At 41.5% G+C, this 15,013-nt stretch overlaps 1 protein-coding gene across 1 annotated transcript in view; it reads right to left on the minus strand.

Annotated features, from left to right (window-relative positions):
• Window positions 1–15,013, minus strand: part of ABCC3 (ATP binding cassette subfamily C member 3) — a 48,190-nt gene that overhangs the window by 27,990 nt on the left and 5,187 nt on the right. The window contains exons 2-7 of the mRNA XM_084218385.1: window positions 6,944–7,120; window positions 5,975–6,100; window positions 4,941–5,078; window positions 3,095–3,220; window positions 2,222–2,283; window positions 927–1,058 (exon numbers count right to left, since the gene is read on the minus strand). Coding sequence (XP_084074511.1) covers window positions 927–1,058; window positions 2,222–2,283; window positions 3,095–3,220; window positions 4,941–5,078; window positions 5,975–6,100; window positions 6,944–7,120 — 761 coding nt within the window. The remainder of the gene's footprint in view (window positions 1–926; window positions 1,059–2,221; window positions 2,284–3,094; window positions 3,221–4,940; window positions 5,079–5,974; window positions 6,101–6,943; window positions 7,121–15,013) is intronic.

Here is a 15,013-nt window from a genome sequence, read left to right on the forward strand (position 1 = left end):
ATTTGGCAAGGACATGCACAAAAGAGAAAAGAGGAAAGCTTCCACATGGAAAAGAAATCTCCACAATGAAAGGAAATGGAAGCACAGGCCTTCTCCTTATTGACATTTTTCATTTGAAACACACTATTATCACATCTATTTGCTTGGAAACATTTTGGACACCAAACAGTGGGAGAAGAAAATAGAGTTGCACAATAGATAATTTTTTAAGATTGGATTAGGACAGAACATGCAATAAGAAGGAAATACTCTCAAGCAGGGGTATAACTGTATACAAGTTCTCACCCATAACCCATTTCCATCAGATACGAGGACAATTTTGCTGCTACTTTTCTAGGCAACAGCAGTAGGTCTCAGCAATAAAGTGGGATGTCTCTTCCCCTCCTGCCTTTCACATGTTTTGAGTTTCTTATCTTTACTGCTGGGAAGTGAAGACTTGCTCACTGCTGAGAGCCTTAAGGCTAAAAATACTGCCAGGCCAAAAAACTCATGATGGAGACGATGAGAAATTCTTTTTGTTTTCTGTGCCCAGAAGCTGTACTCCAACACACCTGGGAGGGATGCAATTATGCAGTTGGACAACTACCAGCTCAGTGGTGAAAAGCTGTTCATTTTCTACAACCCAACTCAACAGCTTGTTCCCACACATCTTCAGCCCTTCTCCACATGGGAAGTTGCACCACCTGCCCATGGAGATTTTAAGCACCTAAAGAGTGTGTTGGTGGCACACAAGCCCCACAGGGCTCCTGTTTGCCTCTGCCTAGACATATTTAAAAAAGAAAGTTTACCTATTAATGGGTGAAAAACAGAAAGGCTGAAGTGGCAGGTGCATTTTTAGTTGGCTCTTTTTCACGGATGAGCAACTTAAGAGTGTTGAAAGGACTCAGACCAATCTCTCAACTTTGCAGACTTGTTCGTGTACTTACTGTTCGCACTCTGCTTTTTCTCTGTCCCACTCTTTACTCAGCTGTTGCACGATAGTTTTTGAAGTGTCATCCTCATTCAGTGACCACAAATCTTTCTCTTCCAGAGGCCTTTTGTACCCATGAATTGCCATGCTGCACATATCGAGAAAAACAGTCCAATTCAGTTTGGAAAACTGAATTTTCAGTTTTAAAGCATTGCCACTAACTCTAAGACTATTAAGGTAACAAAAGCAAGAAGATACTCCACAGAAAGGGAGACTGGAGAATAATTATCACCCTTTGTTCCTTTTATTGATGTTTGCAATTAAGAAAAGGACATGATGTATTTCTAATTACATGTATTTTATTGAAAACACTACTTCAGGAAAAAAAAGGACAACAAAAACCAACTAACAGAAGCATTTGGATGAAATTGTGCCATTAAATGGAAACAGTGAAGCTTTAGAAGTGAAAATAATAAAGTTGATCTGGAATAACTGTCAGAGGTGAATAAAATGCAAAAGTGGAGCTCACTGGAGTAAAAGGAAAATCAGATTTTTCTGAAAACTGCAGTTCCTCAACTGTAAAGGGAATTTTGTCAAGGGATAAAAATATCCTAGCTACCAAGAACCTCAGTGGGAAGCTGAACATTCTGGAAGTTTAGAAAGTTCTCATCCCCTCACTAAAAAAAACTTTACAGGGCTGTTACCAGGACAATAAAATTGCATGGGTGGAAGAATGAAGATCTCAACCACTGTGGAAAAACAGGGTCTTAACATGACCTTTGGTAGCTGTTCCACTTCTTTATCATGGAGTAGCAGGCCCAATCTCAAATTTGCATCTTTGATACACATACCTTTTGTCTGGGACCTTAATTGGCAGCAATAATTTATACACATAACCCAGTTTACCTTCCCTTTTGCACAGAAAATGTCCTTATAAAAAAGTACTCACCCGTGAACCTCAGCAGGAAAAAAAATGCACCCTCAGCTGGGTGAAAGGCTGCCACAATTTATCTTGTGGAGCACAGAGCTACATCTTGGTTTAAATTATATTCCTGCATGTGTTGAGCACAGCCAGGCTGCATATCCTATTTGTCTTTATACTGTTGCTGCCGTAGCTTGCAGAGAAAAAGTTTGGGCTCTGTGTTTCTAAAAAGGCAAACTCTCAAAGTGCTGATGCTATTGTGGATGAAAGAGCATCCAACATCAACTACTCACAGAAGGAAAATCTCTGTGCTGCTCACTTTGTGCAACACAGATCACAAGCAGGTTTTGGGTTTGTCAGCTGTCCAACAGCTTGAAGAAAAAACTCACCTGGTAAACCACCAAAATGTCAATCGTGACAGGAAGCCTGAATTTAACTCTGGACATGGATTCTATAATGAATTTATGGGGGGGAAAAATGAAAATAAATAAAGCAAGACATTTACTATTTAACATGACACCAGTCTATTTTGATAATTTTTGGCATATTGTATGGTATATTACATGTACATACCTATGTCCTAATGAGACATAAAATTGATTTCTTTCATTTCCCATTTCCCACCCTGAACTCCTTTTATACCTAAAAATTGCTTCATACGCTGCCTTTAAATGACACCTATGAAGTGAAATGTCATTCTACAGTTTCAGAGATGTTCATTTTAGGGCATGAGCTCAACTTCTCTCTCAGCTTGGTTCAAACATAAATCCAATTATAGGGACTATTTTTGAATTGGAGAGGAAATTTAACCTGTGACACTACTAATATCTTTTGTTATTAATGTTTTTCCATATCTGTTCTCAACACATATAGAACTCATTATTAAGACAAACTTCATAGACTTTTGCTAGCTCGAGATGAATGTTAAGCAAGTAGAGCACCATATCCTCAAAAAACCCTCCTGAAATAATTATTATTACACTTCAGTGCTCATAAATATAATTTACACTGCTGTGAAGCAGCAAGCAGGAGAGCTGCTTTCACTACACAGCTTCAAGCCATTTCTGATGACACAGATAATGGAAAAAGACTCCAAACCCCAACACTAGTCTTCATACCCAGTGCTTTTTAAGAGGGTCACTAAGTACTGCCATCTCTATAACAATCCAAAGCTGCTTTCAATGACAAGTACTCTCAGTGGAATCCTCAAAACACCATATAGTCTGTAAAATCCAAATAAAGCAAAGTGAAAAAATACTTACAGCATTTATATTAACAGGGGAAAAAAATGGAGGCTTCTCTTTAAAACATGAAAGTATCAACTCAATGATTATCAAAGCAAAGTAGATGTAAAATGTGGTAAACCTGAACCTTTCATTTACATGGCCCTAGAGGAAAAAGAAACACTGTGAATGATTGTTTTATCGCACTTCCAAGTTCCCCATACTCTCTCTCTCTCTCTCTCTCTCCTTTTCCACTGCTTCTTTTGGCAATTCCTTTCTTCCTTTACAGTTAAATACAGTAAAGCAGCTCCTAGCAGGAATTATGTCACAAAAGTATGCTCATACCCTGACAAGTGCCTAAGAACATGCTTATCTCCAAGCTTTTCATTAAATCATGTCAAGTTCAAAGTGCTTATACATCCTCACTGCATGCAGACACCCTCTGGAATCAGGTCTACATAATATCCTTTTGAATTACCTCTGGGGGTTCTCGCACGATTGTGTCTTAAGCATAGGAACTGTCAACCCAGAACAGAGAACATCCTTTTACTTCAATATCTTGTCACTGACAAAGCAGTGAGTGCCAAATACTTTCAGAAGAAGCTGCAGAAAACCCACTGCATTGCATAATAGGAGTTCCATCTGCTCTAGAGAGATTTCCTTTCCTAATCATGAGTCTGCAGTTTACTTAAAACTTCTTGCTGCAAGGATATGTCCTTTATACAGCTCCTTTATGCCCTAATACCGTTCTGAACAGTCCCACTGTTCACTTAAAATGTTCAAACCTTAAGTGCAAGAGAAGGAATATTTGGTTCTGGGCAGTCAGAGGAGGAGAAACGTTACCCCTACTTGTTCTAAGGCTCTGCACCCAAAATTTCAAGATGATTATGGATTCAACATTGATAGTCCAATATTTTCACTTATTAAAGCTGCCTCTAAATGGTGTTTGAAACAGTCTCACCAGATTGCAGCTATTATCTGACAAAGTTCTACCAGGCTCTCAGTTAAGGTTTAATTCAATCTCTGCTGGAATATTTACAACAGCCTGCTACAAGAAAATCCTTGCTAACAGGATAATGCTGCTAATATTACAAAGAAGCAAGAATAAAACCAAGAAATTACCAAACAGAATCAACACTGATTTCACTGAGGAGAAGTGATCATCTTAATGTTTTCCAAGCACTCTTTTTTCTCTCCCAGGCTTTGATGATTTAATCACTGGAGCAATCTGCCTTGTCCTACTTAGTGAAACATGTTTCTGTGAAAAACTCAACAAGTTTCTTACATTGGGAGAACCTGCTATGTTTTCAAACAGGAATCTTAACAGCCCAGATTTCTTTCCTCTCCCCCCAACTTTCTCTCTATTTCCAGCCCCAGTGGAGTCAAAACGCTGTCCTCAGCACATCAGGCACTGACACAAGGAAGCCCATGGAGCTGTCTAATGTGGCCAAGCTGCTTAAGTAAAAAAGGAACCTAACATATTAAAATGTGTCCTCTCAGATTAATACCCTTGCCCATTTAAGGAAAAGGCTGCAAAAGGGAAAGAGTCAAAAAAAGACAGGAATGTGTTCACATATACTAATTTCCTCTTTATACACAGTGTTGGTATTGCTCTCTTCTGTCCATCAGGTTACCAGTATAGCCCTGGGCTAAGAAAAATCTGCTTTTTGACATTGTCTGAGACATCCAGTTCCCTTCTAGTTACACAAGTCTGAGCCAAAACAACAAAACCAAACTCCTCTCTCTCTCTCTCTCTCTCTCTCTTTCTCTCTCTCGCAAAACCTGGGCTCAGATCTGACTCCAAACTCAGGTAATTCATTCTTTTCACACAGATGTGGATGCTACATTTCCTACTCTCCAAGTGCTAACAAGGATAGCTTGTTACCTGTGCTGTTGTAGTCATGATCTTTGACCGGAAGGGCCCCACGGCACAAAGCACAGACAAAAACCAGAAGATAATGAGCACTCCAGAGGACTGAATTCCTCTCAGCCTTTCGTACTGGATAAGCAGTGTGGCTAAGAGCTGTAAAAGTAAATACAGGAACACATGAACACAACCCCATCCCAGTGCTACCCTTCTTTGCACTCTCAGTTGGCAGTTCTTAGAGCCACCATTGACTGGAAGGACAGCAGAACAGCAGGACCTTTCTGAAATAAGCCCCATCATGACTTCACAGAAATCAATGGCAAAACCTCTATCATGTAAGGAGAGGAGCAAATAACACTGAAATAATTTGTTTTCGTGTTTTCAGAGCCTCAGCTTCAGAATTCAATTTTTAAACCTTTGCACATAGGGCTGGGAACAATTAAATATTAGCTACAAATATTTTAAACAAATGCAGGAGCTGCCACTTCTCCGATCCAGACAGACCATCATGACTTGTCTAGAAAATGATATTTTTTAAAAAAATTAACCAAGGGAATTAAAAAACTTAATGGGCAAATTTTACTGCTTTATTTTTCATACAACAGCCACAAGCCTGTTTGTCATCCTAGCCAAAGCCAACTTGTTTTGCTTAACGGAGGAACAACCACCAGATAACAGATGCAGCTTTACAAAGTCCAATACTATATTAAACAATGCACAAACCATGCTCTATTTGTATCTCTCTATTTAGGCAAAGTCCTACTCAAATTCTCTCCAGTCCTGGATCACAAGCCCGGATAAACAGGTGAAAGCAGGCTGGAAGGCAGAACAATCTCTCCATTACAAATATTTTAATTTACAAAGCTGATTATACTTGAGAGAGAGAGATCTGTAATCCAGCCTTTTCAGTAGAAAAACTTGATTCAGTGATACAAATACTAATAATGCAGTTAAAAGAGGTCCAGATAAGGCAATGAAGGCAAAGGGGCTCCTTCATCTGTCTAAGAAAAAGTTATTCATACTGGTCATAGTGAACAGAAACAGCTACGAACCACAGTGATGCCAACGACTAGTGGAGTTACAAAATAGACTGGTGGAGGGGTTCTGTTTTGCAGGAGCTCGTGGAAGGAGTAGAAGAGATCTGCCCAGCTCACACACCACAGCAGGACACCAAACAGCTGAGAGGAGGCAAACAGAAACGACATTTGGTAAACTCCTCTACAGGGGTGGTCAGAGAGCTAAAAAAACCAACCCATTCTGATTCCCAGATTCCCAGCAAAACAAACCTGTGTAAACACAATCACAGCACTGCTCAGCTGAACTGTCCCGCCGCACTCAATCCAAGGATCTCATCTCAACTGTTTTCTGAGGGATTTCCAATCACAACCAGTAGAAAGATTATTGTATTTGCCTGGATTTCTTCCCCTATTTATTTTTTACTGGAAACACAGGCAGCATCCAGAGTAGAGGCAGACATGCCCTGAAGCAGAAGCCTGGTGTTTTTCTCCAGAAATAACCCAAGTTATTTAAACGCCTATGGAAAGCAACTTTCTTGCTTTTATTAGACCCAACCACTCACAGACCTGAGGGGCTGCTGACACCAGAAAAACCTTTTAGCACAAGGTGCAGATGAAATCATGTTGCTATTTCATGGGGAGAGCGGCTTGAAAAAACCCTTCTCATGAAAGTAATTGCACAAAAAAGATACAATTCCCACAAGACCTACCTTAACATCTTTGTCTGCAGCTTTCAGTGGTTTAAACATTACTTAAGGGTGAAGCAGCACAGTTTTGGCTCACAAAGGGGGACTGTTCAAGGTACAGCAATCAATTCTTCCCTCGACTGAGAAAGGTGGACTTCCTTCCTCAGAGATGTGTATGCAAACTGTTCCTATGAGCAAGCTCTTCAACATGATAAATCAGGGGGAAACTGGTTTAAACCCTACTGCAGCAATTCCTTGGATGCTGAGCTAATAAAAATGAAGTCTACGTGGTGTGTGGGGCACTGCAAAGAGCTCTCACCGTCTTGAACCTGCTCAGCATGGACAGCACGATGTACCCTCGTTTGTTGTGCTTCAGGTAGAGAAGGTAAAAAGGTAAGGCACTCCAGAGGTAGATGCTGGGGATCCAAGCCAGGATGGTGTTCTGGAAACATGGCGTTAGGTCTGGGTTATCCGTGTGTATCGTAAGGTTGGAATCCTGGAAGAAGGATGAGACACATTTCTTAAGAGAGAGGCAGAAGTGCTGCCAATTGGCATATCTGCTTGAACGAAGTTGTGTTCAGATCCTGACGCAGTTAGCACATGGCCTGAGTAAGAGCTTTCCCAAAATACTTACCCCAAGCACTTTTGGTTAATCTCCTCTAGTGAAAGGACTAAGTATCTACAGCTATAAAGAGGGCAAAATCTAAAAGAGAATGATTTTTACCTACTGTATTTCAGAGCTGGACATACATTTTATAGTAGACAATCCCCTTTTGATTCTGTCTTTGCCAAGGCTTAGTTACAGGTGCTGACAACACCATGTTCCTCAGGCATTCCCAGCCTGGAGTGCTTCTGCTAAATAAAGCTCCTGAGGAAAAAATCTCCATCTGAGAATTAATCCACCAAGAATGTCTTGTCCAGGACTGGACAAAATGATCAGATTTAGACCAATCTTATGCTGACCTGGAAAAATTCCCTCCGTTTCTGACTAACACTTTGTCCTTCTTACTCATATGCTTCCAACTTTAATTACTTCCCTGTTCTAAACAAAGGCAAAAGGAATGTACTGAACATGCAGGTAGGAATCAGGTTTTCTTGGAAACATTTCAAGTAATGCTTTGCAGCTGTGATCCTGAACACCACAAGCCACATAAGCACTTGTACCTAAAGATTTGAATGTACTGCATGCAAACACAGTTACATGAGTTCAGACTAAAACAGAACTTTCAGTACAGTGAAGGGGAATTTGGTTTTAATCAAACCTCCTGGAAATTCACAACTTGGATTTTGTCACCTCATGAAACATCTTATCTTGTGGTAGATAAATACCTACTCGCAGGGAATGCAAAATGACTTTGTTGTACTGTCATTAACAAGATGATGATAAAACTAAGATATCCCTGGTTCAAATATACCTTATCTCTGCACTACAGCAATTTACTTAATCATTTTTGGGCGTGAGCTCTCTGAAGTGTTTCAGTTACACGGAGCCAATTCTCATCCCTTGTGACAGACTGCTCTGAGAATCAATTTCTCAAAGTATTTTCAGTCCTGCTGTTGTTTGCAAAAGAGACTGAATGCTGAAAGTAGTGGTTGATTTTAGGAGAACTGAAGAGCCACAACCTGCAGAGAATCTTTCCATTTCATTGATTGTGAAATGCCACTGGGCTGCTTCTAGCTGGATAGCGAGATCGGTGCAGGATCCAGGCGCCTCGGGCGAGCAGTCTTGGGCCAGGCAGCTCAGCCTTCCACAGGCCGAGTGTCTGAGCCCTAAGTGCCCTGCAGCCTTGGCTATCTTAGCAAGCTCAGTGATCATCAGCTCTTAGTGATTTTCAGCTCTTTTATAGTTTCAGCTCTTAGCTTGCTGAGGTGCTCGGCCAGCAGTGGCTTCCACAGAAGCAGATGGAGAGAGAGAGAAGGCAGCCCCGATGGTTCCACGATGGTTTATTTGGAGGGTTTGAGAAGGGTTCTGACAGCAGCTCTTCTACCAGAATGGGCTAAGGTGGCCTCTTATACAGGGTTAGGGGGGCTCAGGAACTGACCAATTGTAAGGGTTAGGGAGAATGGCCTATGGGGTCACAGAGAGATAAGCTAGGTCAGGAGGACAGGGATGAAGATTTCAGGCATAGCTACTATGACTTAGCATTCCCTTCTCTCTAAGCCTCCACACGCCATGGGGCTCTGGCCATCTCAGCATCTGCTACAATTGATGATGTGTCAGAAGGCATGTGCATCTCTGAACCTGTCCACAAACACATGAACGAGCTTGTTAAGTGTAATGAGACTACAAAGCCTTGGCTGGCTGCAGGACAGTTTGGCTGAACCACGACACATTTGTCATTCAGTGCTTCAGCTTTGGCAATGGTGAAGGCTGGCACAAATCCTCCAGCTCCATAACTGAACTGCACCCTTCACACAGCTGGTGCCTCTCCAGCCAAGAAATGGCTTTTTTTGGAGGCAGTCAGGCATCCAGCATGGGTCAGCAGAATAAAACCAGCCCAAATTTTCTCAACAGGTTTGTTCAGACCTCAGGCAACCTTCAGCCACAAATCAACAACACAGGGGCAATTACACAGCAATTCAAACACAAGATCAAAACAAAACAAAACTCCAGCCCCACATTCAAACTATTTTTGTGTTTACCTCCAGCCAACAGATCTCTGGCACTAGAATGGATGAAAACATTTAAAGAGCACCCATCTTTTGGCTCATCATCAAAACATTTCAGCATCTCTAACGTAATAAGCTCCTCTGGCAGCTACCCTGCCTGGGGCAGGAGATGTCCTGTAGAAGCTTTGAGCTCTTTAGTTCCCAAGTAGGAGCTTATCTACTCTCATTTATTCAACAAAATACTAATTTCCTCTTTAAATTACATGTGGTTTAGCAATGTCTTGAGCATGTTTGCAACTGTGCTCCTTTTGCTTACTGTAAAAAAGGAAAGCAGACAAAGAATAGCAATAGCTGAAGCTCAGAATAAAAAAAAGACTTTGTTTAATGGAAAAGATATTCACAGGACCTTCCCCCCACTTTTTAATTTAAACCTTTCCTATAGGACCAAAATGTCATGAATAGCTTTCTGTCTGACAGCAACCTAGAAACTGCCCCAGATGTCCATTAACTTCTGAACTGAACACAAGCTGCCTATTGTATCCAAGACACAGACTGCAGGGCTGCCAAGCCATTGGAAGGTTTTCATTTACTCTTATTTAAACAAGGCAAAGGGTTTGCACTTCTGAACGTAAAAAATGTGGCTGGCCAGAAAACAAAAATTCTGTAAAAAACAAAACAAAACAAAACCACATTAGATTTTGAGATTTTGTAGAATTATCCCTGAGAATAAAAGTGGAACCTTTCCAAAATTATGTGAAACTACAGGAAGCAGTATCCATGTGATGGCCAACACGAACCTAAGAACCTACTACTGCACAGCACATGGGAACAGGGATGTGGGCTGAAGGAGAGACCTGTGGCCAAGATAACAGGACTGACTACTGGCTTCTTGGTGATGTTTTTCCAGGTCTTATTCTATCCTGGATCAGAAAAGTAAGCTTTCCTGGAAAAGATCTGTTTCTGTAAGGATCTGCTCCTGCTCTGAGAGCAGACTGTTCTCATCCTGAATAGGAGAGGGGTCCCTATTAGAAGACACAGTGCCTAAAGTACTTAAGTAATTGAATTCTGTACAAGTAACTTGCTCTCCCTGAGACCAGTCTGGAGTGGACTAATGTTACCATGCGTCCTGGGACAGAGTTCGTAAGTATTTAGTTTTTTAAATATACTTTCATTTATTTTCTCCCTGGTAGCTGATACATTGTTCTGTTCCTCTCTTTTTTGGTTGTCACTCTTTGCATTACAATTATGTAATTATTATTATTATTTTTTATTTCAATTATTAAACTGTTCTTTTCTCAACCCATGGGATTTACTTTTTTCCTAAGTCTTCTCCCATCCCAGCAGGAAGTGGAAAGGGTTAGTGAAGTGGCTGGGGTTAAACCATGTATGTTTCATGTAACAGGGACTCTACAATGAATTATTATTATTACTTTTAAGTCAGGGAGTCTTCAAGTTGTGTTTTTTATCAAGCAGGATCTGTCTTCATGGAGCTGGAAGTTCCACTTATCGGCTTTATAAATCACTACACTGACAGTGCATATTCCAACATCCACTCCAACTCCAAACAACTCATTTTGAGTCAGAATATGACACCAAGGTTCAATACAATCTCTCCTGAGCAAGCCAACTTTGTTACATATTCCATACAGCAGTAAAGTTACTGAACTCCACGCTGGAGAACAAGCACAAGAAGCAATGGCTGAAGGGAGACACCAGCTCTTGGCCTCCTGCCCTCAAGGCTCTGGCTTTATTTGGCTTTGTCTTTCTGAATTCTGTCCTGGGAAACAGAGCAAGTTGTAATGTTTCTTGTGTCCTGTTCTGGTTGAGGGTGAAAATACCCACCTCGGACTGTCTGGGTGTGAGGGTTTTCCTTGGATTTGCTGCTGAAAGAGGTCTAACACACTGATGTTGGAGAGCTCCCCTGTTCCTCGGCTCGTGGCTCTGTGCTGTCCTGAGAGCTGCTCACCTTCCTCTGGACATCACAGTTCTGCCCTTCAGTGCAGCCCACGGCAGGCAGCTCTGCAAACCAGGGCTGTGGTGACCCAGCAACAGGGACATTTCCCTCACAAGGGGAAGTACTCAGCAGCAAATGTTGGCAAACACAATTTTCTCCACAAAACTCATTCCAAGGAAACCACAAGAGCCAGCATATGCATCCCAGTCAGCACTGCTGTCATCCCACTGACCCACAAGCAAGTGCTGAGGACAACAACCTGCGACCTATTACTAATCCAGGCTCACTGTGCTCTGCGGCTTCTCCTGACTGCCAAATGCAGCAGCATTCCCTTGGATGCTTGGATGCTGGAGGCTCTGTTGGTGAGATACAGTACTGCAGAACTCACCACACAACTATACTGAACTCCCTGGGCACACGATTTACTTAATCCTCTAGTACTAAAATACAATGGGAAGACCCATGAGAAAAGATTAGAGATGCTTGTAACAGCTTCACAGAAGAAAAGGGGTCTCTTGGAGTTTAAAATTTACAAATTAGTGGGACTTTCTCCTGATCAGCTAAGGATATCATCGACAGGGGCCCTTGCCACAGCTTTCACTCACACCCTTCACACCCAGACTGTCTTTAGATAAATAGAATTTTTGTATTAAGGACAATCTGGGTCATAGGACTTGCATTTAAATGACTAGTTTTAAATACATGATCTTTCATTACAGAAAGGTATTCAACAGGGGAGACTCTGAGCAGCATTAAATCTTCTCTAATACTTCATACTTTCTATACGTTCTCCCTTCTGGAAAAGAAAATTGCTATTGAAAAAGCCATCCTTGAAACTGATAATGCCTTTAAAAGAAACAAAAGTTCAGTGCCAGTATCTTGGGCTTCCTGCACATCATCCATTACAGCATTTAAAGAACAAACAGAAAGTCTAGAACTCAGCTGCAAAACAGAGACAGGGAAATTCTTGTCTGTGCCTTTCCCAAAATCCCCAGATGATGTTAAAGAAGCCTGCTGAAAAAGACCATCTGGAGTTTTGGTCTTGAGTTTAAGCCTAAATCAACTCCTACTCTAATACAGGAGCTTAAAATAAAGCTGCCTCACATTGGCTTTACCCAGCAGTAAAAATAATTACTTATGATGCCATGGAGTGGCTATCTAGAACAGAGGCTAGATAGAGTTAAGAGAATAAAGTAGGTATTTGCTAAAGGCCTTCAACAGGTACACCTTGGGCAATGCAGAAGCCTTGCAGAGGCCACACTCAAGATGGACAAGGGTCACAAGTTCTTCAGACAATTATAAGTTTGGTTTATCTGCATATCAGGGGTTAATCCTCCAATAACAGCTTCAGGTAATGAAGTCATATTCCCCCAGTTTGCTCTGCCCCCAACACCCCCCTTTTCCCCCCCATTCACTTTTGTTTATACTTTTCAGGGGCTGAGCCAGAGTATGTCCTTGGATCTCAGGTGTGGAAGGATTGTTTTGTCTGACCAAAATGTGAAGAGAGCTTATTCACACGCTATACAGAGTTCAGAGTTATATACTAATGCAGTACAGGATCTGAAAAATATAAAAGCTAAAATCTTGAAGTAATGTTCCTCAAACAGTAATAGAGAGCATCCAAACCCTGGGGAAGACTTACAGCATCTCAGCAGCGTCAAGCAGTTCTCTCCTTTAAATGGATACATTAATACATGCTTCTCTCTAAATTTCTACAGCTCCAAAAGACTGGTGAAAAGCACAGGAAACACAAACCCAACCTTTATCTGCTGGAAGGTGAAGGCCATTGGGCTGAAGTCATTCACACTTTACCCAAGGCTAACACAAACCCTATCAGTGACTCCGTGTCAGGCATCGCTAGTTTGCATGTTACAGAAGATTAACAGTCAAACTGGAAAGCTGGCCAGGAAGGTACACATGCAGCGTGGAAGATAGGGAAGTGAATAACTCAAAGTAACAATGCCTCCTGTAGTACATGAACACGGGAATGGTTTCTAATGTAGAACAAACTGTTAGTGGGAATTAAAATGCAAAGCAGACTCTCCCTGCCCTTCTGCCCTTAGGTCTGGTCAATACCCTGCCACAGACTTTCATTTGCATAGCCTGGGGGGAAAAAATAAAGGAAAAAAAATCAAAAGGAAAGGAAAGAAATAAGAAGGATGTCTTTCTCTTGGCTCTACCACATTGCCTTCTCCCGGGAACGAGAGTGGATCTGAACTGCAACACTAAAACTACCAGGGCTCAGTCTTAGCTACAGAACAAGCTTCATCTCAGCCTCTCCATGGCTCACCTCCCATTTCTACCTGTTGTCCACCTCCTCTGCTAGGTCCCTGTTAATAAATTCTTTAGGACCAACTCTAATAGTAATTTTAGAGCATAAATGCCAGCGAGTACAGCTCCAGGCCTCCAGAAGAGTGCCAGTTTCAAATGGGCTTTTCAGAGCACCATCTCCCATTTACATTTCCAAAGGAACGGCGCCACCCTTACACAAGGAGTTGGATGCTTCATTAATTCTGAGTGGCTGCTGCACAACCCAATTCTTTCTCATGATTACAGAACAACCTTTCCCCTACCTGGTAAGGGGCAAGAGGTAACAACATTCTTCACTGCAGCAACACTGCTCAGAAAGAAGGCGGGTTTGAGGGACATAAGCACTTACAGTTCTGCATGAGCCACACAGCTAACAACCAGAAATGGTATCCTCCTGTTTTACAGAGCACACCGCACCAGTTCTCTACATTAGTGAAGGACACTGGGCAGGAAGCTGAACTTTCTTTTCTAGCAATAAAAGGATCTTTAGTGGCTTATTTTAAGGGATCAAATAGGCCTGGCAGAAGGCCAGAGCCTGTAGGAGTTAGTTTATGATTGTGGAGTAACTCGTCACAGGTTTTTGCTCAAGGTGAAGTTTTATGACACAAATGCTAACAACCACGCCATGTACTTGAGGACTAGACAGCAGTACTAGATGGTAAAAAAGGGCAGGTTCATATTCCCCACAGCCATGGAAGCCAGGTAATGGGCTTTTCTTTTCAGAAAAGCACCTGTAGCCTCAGGGAGATAGAGAAGGAGACCACACTATATATAGGGATCTAACACAACATACACCTAAAGTAAAAGTAAAATCCATCTATTTCAGCTGTTTCAGTAACACTCAGTCCTCTTGCTTGGACAGAGGGACGTTTTTTACTTGTGGAGGGGAGGGCATGGTGCAATCATTCAGGTAAAAACGCTCTAGAATCAAAAACAGCATTCAGAAGAAAATGAAACAGGATTGTTCCTACACAAGGAAGTTTCCAACTGTCTTTTAAAATTGACCACAGCTATATACTGTTGAAGAGGAAACTTCCTGTTACTGGCATCACTGATGGCTTTTCCTATGGCCTTGTGCAAGCATCAATAAAGGAGTGGGGTGTGCTGTGCAGACCACTGTGATCATGACTGCCAGGGAATAGCCTTGATTTAAGCCATCCCATCTCCTTTCAGTTAAAGGAATTCAGTTCATTTAAGGATCATCATAAATGTAGCTCAGTTAAAGAGACAGGAAAAGCATAAACAGCTGTGAATGACACAGTCCCACTGTAATGCCATTTTAAGCTACCCCATCCAGTTGGGCTGATGTGTACTACTAATTAAAAGGATTGATACAGAAAAATTGCCATCAGTGCTGCTCTGAGAGCAGTTGGAAGATATTCTAGAATAAAAAATCATTTAACTGGGGGGGAAAGGAGAGAATTTTTCTTTTAATTGCAAAAATGTCAAATGCATTATCTGTTTCAGAGAGAAAATAGAAATTATTATTTCTGAAACTGATTTTTGACTTTTGAA

The sequence above is a fragment of the Fringilla coelebs genome (genome assembly GCF_963513975.1).
Source record: "Fringilla coelebs genome assembly, chromosome: 19".
NCBI lineage: Eukaryota > Metazoa > Chordata > Aves > Passeriformes > Fringillidae > Fringilla > Fringilla coelebs.